General features: G+C 31.9%; 1 protein-coding gene across 13 annotated transcripts in view; it reads left to right on the top strand.

The window, feature by feature from the left end:
• The window catches only part of fnbp1b (formin binding protein 1b), a 102,403-nt gene that overhangs the window by 48,302 nt on the left and 46,601 nt on the right, over positions 1 to 7,500 (top strand). For all 13 annotated transcript variants that reach the window (XM_067375790.1, XM_067375788.1, XM_067375784.1 and 10 more), the window contains exons 3-5: positions 1 to 45; positions 190 to 337; positions 6,378 to 6,440. The exon at positions 1 to 45 is cut by the window's left edge and continues 6 nt beyond it. In XM_067375790.1, coding sequence (XP_067231891.1) covers positions 1 to 45; positions 190 to 337; positions 6,378 to 6,440 — 256 coding nt within the window. The remainder of the gene's footprint in view (positions 46 to 189; positions 338 to 6,377; positions 6,441 to 7,500) is intronic.

A 7,500-nucleotide genomic window follows, 5' to 3' on the forward strand; every position in this document is an offset into this window, starting at 1 on the left:
GTCCAAGAAATACCAGCCTAAGAAGAAGGAGGAAGACGAGAATAAGTATGTTTAATTTTTCTCATTTGTTTCATGATTTGTTTGGTATAAATCCAGATGCATCACATATTCCAGATGTCTGAATCAACATTTTACAAGTCAAGATAGATTCATGACTTCTCACATCGATGATGTCCCTTCCTGTGTTAGGTACACATGGTGCCGTGCATTTCATTCGACGCTAAACGAGCTGAACGATTACGCCGGCCAGCATGAGGTCATCGCAGAGAATATGACGTCACAGATCATCGCCGACCTCACGCGATACACACAGGAGATCAAAACAGAGAGGAAATCGGTGAGTGAAGGATCGCTCAGTTAAAGTTACAGCTGTGAAATGTGCAGTTTGGTTCAAATCCTGTCTTCTATCCCAGTTTAATAAACAGAGACAACAAGCCAGTCATTGGTAGGATGACTTCCTGAAGGATGTGAATAATGTGGCACCTTTAAATACATATAAACACACATAATGTTCATCCGCTTCTCATGATATCCCACTTTTTCATCCAGCTTGCCTGCAAGTTCTTTTTTAAGGTTGTTAGGAGTTTTTCTTGCTGATTAAGTGAATAATTAATAAGCTATTTATTTTAAAGTAAATTGTATTAAAGATTAAATTATATTTTGATTCAAGCAAAACCCTTAATCTTTTAACCACTCAAAAAAAAAAAAAAAAAAATATATATATATATATATATATAAACATACACACAAACATATATATCAAATTTATATATTTATATAAATTAAATTTTTTTATAATTTTATAAAACATAAAACAACATTTTTATTGTTATATATATTTTATCTGTATAAATATGTAATTATATAAATAAAATGTGTAAAAAAAAAATATATATATATATATATATAATATAATATATGTATATATATATAAAAAAAACACAAGCCTTTATATATTTACATTGTTAATACATTTGTATACTACTATTACATTAGTATAATTATAATATTGATAATATCATTTAGGACTTTAGAACAATATGTTGCCCTCTATTTTTATGAGTTAATAAGTTCTTTATCAGGACAGTTTTCTCTTCTAAAAGATCATATTTGTCAGAATTATCTCAGACATCTCGCTCTGTCTCTCTCACTTCCATAAATAGAGATGCTGTTGTGTGTTTAGACTGAAAGTGTCTGGGTTGTATATATGAATTACACTCATTTGTGTGTCTGTGTGTGTTTTCATCATTCCACATAAACACACACACACACACACACACACACACACACACACACACACACACACACACACACAGATGAGAAACTTGTGGTGGTCGACTCTGATTTATGTGTCCGGACAGAGCTGAACTAATGACATGAGCTGTGTCAGAACACAACGTTCATCTTTCATTTATCAAATAAGATGAAGGCATTTAGGTATCAACCTGAAGAACGCAGATTTCCCAGCATTCAGCACTCTCTCACACACTGAGTAGGGCTCCATGGTGTCTGTCTGGCCATTTTCCCAGAATGCTGCTTCTCTCCTGTTTTATAAACCTCTTCTTTCACTCTCTTTAATTGTCTGTCGGTCTGTCTATCTCTTTCGTGTACCTCATTCTATTGATTTGAGACACGTGTGCCATTTTTGGATGTGTTTGTGCATTCAGATATATACATATATATGTGTGAACCTATAGTTTATTTTGTAGTTTATGCATTTTGCAATGAAGAATTAATGAAAAACAGTCTTGCTCCGATTTTTCTCACTTTTAATCCAGACAGCATATGGTCTGGTACTGTAAATCTCTATTAAACTCATTGTTGAAGAAGCTTTACACTCACTGGGCCTGTAACCGTGTGTGTTTGAGACATGCTCCATCTGCAGGCGGTCAACAGTAGTTCAGGTTATTAGTTGCAGTGAATTTAGCCAGTGCTCTCAGTTCTTATTTTAAAATAATATTTTATTTCATTTTATTACTATTTTTTTTTTATTATTTTATTTTTATGTTTTTAATTTAATTTTGTTTTGTTCATTTTCATGTTTTTATTGTTTTATGTTATATTTAAATTATTTATGTATTTTTTTATTTTGTTTTTCATTTTCATTTTATTTTTAATTTTATTTTTAATTTTTTAATTGTATAATTTTTTTCATTTTTATTTTTTTATTTTATTCATAATAGAAGAGCTGTAATACCAGTGCATTTGCTATTGTTCAAGATAGACCAGTTGCTTTCTGTTTTTGATCCATGGGTAACAAGTCTACCTTTATCCTATATGTGTGTGTGTGTGTGTGTGTGAAGCATAAATGATTCATATCCTCTCTGAAGCAGCACAGTATTGTTCATTCTCGTCTCTTTCATCTGCTCATCAGGTCACATTTTTCTCTCTGTTATTTATTTTCTTGTTCTTGTTTGTTGCTTGTTTGAAACAGCTAGAGGTCAACTTCCTCTTTGAGAACAGGTTGACTTCCTATGATTTGATGAAATGGTATAGACTGATTCCAGATCAGCTGTGAGTTTAGGTTTCAGTTTGTAAGTTTATTCTAAAGGGCTGCAGCAACCAGAAGAATGAGACGGTTGTTGAACCCTTTCCAGTTGCATTTTGTGTGTGTGTGTATTGTGTGTATTGTTTATCTGTTTTTAGAACACTGAGAGAGTCAATACAGGTCAAGCACAGGAAGAAATGCTAAGAAATAGTAAAAAGAGAAGTATACCTTCTTGTGTATGTGTGTTTGTGAAAGCGCGCTCTAAGGACTTGATCGCTATGCTAGACACAACTGGACTCCTTCACCAGTTACTGATTGTGTGCTTTTGTACCCATAATGCTTTCTATAGGGTTTTATTCGCACGCTGCATGCCTGCAATTCCTTATTCAGTCAAGATTCTCAGCGATGAATACTGATCACATTCACACTTTTTCATTCATTCACTTGTTTTCTCACTGTCTGGTCTCAACGTCTCACTGAGTTCAGTCTCCACAGACAAACAGCAGGTTTTTACAGCATAGTTTATGATACACAGATCTTCCTAAAGATTTTTGGTTCTCGGTTTCTGATTGGCACCTTTACTGGGGACTTATTGGATTCAGAAATATGAGTGTTTTTATTTACATGATTTCAGGAGTATTTTAAATTAAATGTATACATTTATATTTAAAATGTAAAATATTTATAATATTTATTTATTAAAAAATATAATTAACTTATCTAAAAGTATAACATATAATTTATATTAATAAATTATATATATATATATAAAATTATGTAATAAAATATTTGTTCATGAATATTTTAAATAAAATATATTTATATTTACAATGTTAAATATTTATAACATTAATTTATTAATTTAATTAATTTAAAATGTAAATATTTAAAATTAAAATATATATTGATAATAAATAAACTTTTAAACATATATTTACAATGTTTAAATGAAATTTAATCTTATAAAAATGATGTCAAGAATATTCTAAATACTTTCTCAAACAAACAGATCAGTGTTTTGAATATGTCACAGAACCACAAAATTTAGTCTTCAGGAAGTCAGACCACATGATTTGTAGTTGACTCAGCACATTTAGAAAACTAGAAAGTATTTTACATTTGTCATAGCCAAATATACTGTGTTATTCAAATACATATATAGTCCAATGGTAAAGTACAGTGAAGTGTGTTTGTCTTTTGCGATTACACTGATATTAATGGTCTGCTGATTTTTTTCATGCCGTCTGACTCTGTGTGGTAAACAGGATATTGAGTCTAATCTGTGTCATTACGACCGATCTAACTGTCTGACATTCAATGCAGGTGTCCGTGTGTACAACAAACAAAATTAGACTAGACTATAAGTTATTAAAATCATTAATTTTACAGAAATTTCTAAAGATTGGTCTCTTTTGTAGTTAAAATAAATAAATATAATTTTATTAATGTCATTTTACAATCATTAAAGGGTTAGTTCATGCAAAAATGAAAATTCTGTCATTAGTTACTCACCCTCATGTTGTTCCACACCCCTAAGACCTTTGTTCATCTTTGGGACACAAATTAAGATATTTTTGATGAAATCCGATGGCTCAGAGAGGCCTGCATTGACAGCAAGACAATTACCACTTTCAGTGCCCAGAAAGCTACTAAAGGCATATTTGAAACAGTTCATGTGACTTCAGTGGTTCAACCTTAATGTTATGAAGCGACAAGAATACTTTTTGTGCGCCAAAAAAAACCCCAAATAACAAATTTTCAACAATATCTAGTGATGGGCGATTTCAAAACACTGCTTCATGAAGTTTCAAAGCTTTACAAATCTTTTGTTTCGAATCAGTGGTTCGGAGTATGTATCAAACTGCCAAAAGCACGTGATTTCAGCAAACGAGGCTTCATTACATCATAAATGTTTAGAAATTTTAATGATTCACCACTGGGGGGCGTGACTTTGGCAGTTTGATACACGCTCCGAACCACTGATTCAAAACAAAAGATTCGTAAAGCTTTGAAGCCAGACTTAAACTCTCGGCTGAAGACCCAAGTTTGGTTTGAAGACGAAAAATTTACCAAGCACCATGTTCTCCCTGATTTTTAACATACATTCATAGCGTGAGATGTGATCTTGTGGCTGTCAGAGCAGAAACGAAAGCTGCTACTAGTGAGCAGAACTGGCTCATAGATCACTTTGTACATTTTAATTCCTCTTAACTTGAAATATTTGAGTAAGCTAATTCATACATTTAATTTAAAATATCATGTAATCTCAACTTAAATATTTTTAGTAATGGAAACTAGGCTAGCTTTAACTAGCTAATTCAGTGGAATCTAATTGGTTTTATAATAATGTTTTGATAGCATTAGCATAGTATCTGTTCTCAAACAGAGCTCATGCTCCACTGGTCACCATGATGGTAACCTCCTAAAAACCCCACATAACAGAAAGTCTTCTAGAATTAGCATATCAAAACATTAAACACTATTAATCTCCCACAAAAAACAAAAACATAATATAACACTTAATTTTAGCATTTACTCTCCCTTTCAAGTGCCATGGTAAAGCATACTGGGAAATAGAAATCCCAGCCCAGTTTCACTTACATTTAAGTTTGTCTAAATTAAAAGAAACAAGTTCATTAAACTCAAAAAAGTGAAACAATTCAGATGACTTAAAATGTGTCAGTTTTGTGAATTTAAAAGAAAAAGAAAGTTCCAAATACTCATAAAAGTTCATTTGTTTGAACTAATTTGTTTAATTTAGGTTTACCCTACTCAAACCAATTAATTATTTTGAGTGTTAGGGTTTACAGTGTGAGCTTAATTTGTCCATTAGTTCTGAAAAAAACCCATAAATTTACCCTGAAAAGCCCTTAAATTTACCCTCCCCTCAAGATATCAGATTACAACACCAGGTGTAAATAGAAATGTGTCTCCCTTGTCTACTTGTGATCCGATTGACCAAAATGCATCTTAATACCAGGTGGAGACAGACTAGCCCATATAAATAGTATTGTTAAAATCAGATAATTTCAGATCAGACTTTTACTCAAGTGGTATTGGAATTGATAACTTTGTAACTTGAGTCATTTTCACTGTAAGGTTTTTACTTAAGTATGGTTTTCTGGTACTCTTTACACTACTGGATGCAAAACATGTTAATGATTTGGTATGTTGCACGACTATATGAATTCGTCTTCCTTAAGCTGTCACGCGTTATTAAACTGATGAATGTTGGCTCATACGGGTGTCTTCAGCTGATCTCAGACCTGCATGAGAAGCAGGTCTTTATCTGTGTGGCACACTAAGCTCTTTGTGTGAGAGATATTTGAGTGTTGGCCAAAGCGAACACTTTCTCTGGAGTGCTGAGGCCAAGAGGAGCCGCTGAGAGAAACACACAGACGGCCTCGAGTGTGACGACATGCACAGGATACACACAGAACACGGCAATATGGCTTCCTGGCAACTCACACATGCAGACACATACACGCTTCCATACACACTGATGATCCTGTTTATATTCTTCAATTATTCTTATTTTAATTAATTAATAGTAATAAGACAAAATGGAGAGTAAATGGAGATTTGTGACTGAGTCTCCTGCTTCTATGATTCGCTGCTTGTCAGTTATTGGCTGGAGAATGTTTATTATGTTAAGTGGTCCAGGCTGCACCAGTTTGTTTTTGTTGCCGTTTTTGGAGCTTGTGGCGACTACAAAGACCGCGTTTTTCTACAGTGTGTTCAGGGGACAGGCAGCTAGCGGATGGTGAGGAGATGTTTGCTGTATGTGACAAAAAATGTTTTGGCCTAAAAACTTATGACTTTGCTTAGAGTGCCTTTAATAAATTTTAATAAACAATTCATACATTTTCTACATCTTTCTCTCTTACAGCATTTCCATGATGGACGGAAGGCACAGCAACAGATTGAAGCCAGTTGGAAACAGCTGGAGTCGGTGAGTTTAACCAAATACCAATCAATAATCAATCAATATCCCAGACTTATAATAAATAATGATAATACCATGGTACTTTGATTATACAATGGTCTCCAAAAGATTAAATTAAATTAAATTAAATTAAATTAAATTAAATTAAATTAAATTAAATTAAATTAAATTAAATTAAATTAAATTAAATTAAATTAAATTAAATTAAATTAAATTAAATTAAATTAAACTTGCATTATTCAACACAACATTTTAAAACAAATTACACTGTTAAAATATTAAAATTAAAATGAATAATACATTTTGAAAATAAAATATTATAATATTAATCTTATATTTATTTTTATAATTTTTAAATTTAAACTTGCATTATTCAATACAACAATTAAGTGCAAATTAAATTATTATATTCAAATAGAAGTAAATAATTAAATTATATTATTGATATTGTATGTATTTATAATTTTTAAATTCAATTAATTTAGCATTTTTATTGCATTTTAATACAAATTAAATTATTATTATTATTATATTTAAAAATTATTATATTATAAAATTAAAATATTATAATATTAATATTGCATTTATTTATGTATTGTTTTAATGTAATTAAACTGAACTGAATGGTTTCCATATTCACATATCGTGCTGTACTTCAAAGTATTTCAGTGAATACCATGGTATTACCATAGTAAATGTCCAAAAAAGATAACCATGGTAATAGTTGGTTAGTGAAGTGATCTGAAATTGGGTGTCAGTCCACTAGATTCTGTGTGTGTGTGTGTGTGTGTGTGTGTGTGTGTGTGCGCGTGTCAGAGTGATCAGAGAGATGTCACACACACTGAACCAGACAGGATATATGACAACATTCCTCTGTACGCCCACTGTCTGCAGAGTGTGTGGTGTTTGAGATGGATTGTGTCGTTGTTAGCAGTCTTCTGGCTGTGTTTGTTGATTCAGTGTGTGTGAGACAGAAGAGAGCACTGCCTGTGTGTGTCAGTGTGTAAGAATGATGTCATTGTGTGTGTTTGCGTGATCGGGTGATTCAATGGTCAGTGTGGACACA

The sequence above is a fragment of the Chanodichthys erythropterus genome, chromosome 22 (assembly GCF_024489055.1).
Source record: "Chanodichthys erythropterus isolate Z2021 chromosome 22, ASM2448905v1, whole genome shotgun sequence".
NCBI classification, from domain to species: domain Eukaryota; kingdom Metazoa; phylum Chordata; class Actinopteri; order Cypriniformes; family Xenocyprididae; genus Chanodichthys; species Chanodichthys erythropterus.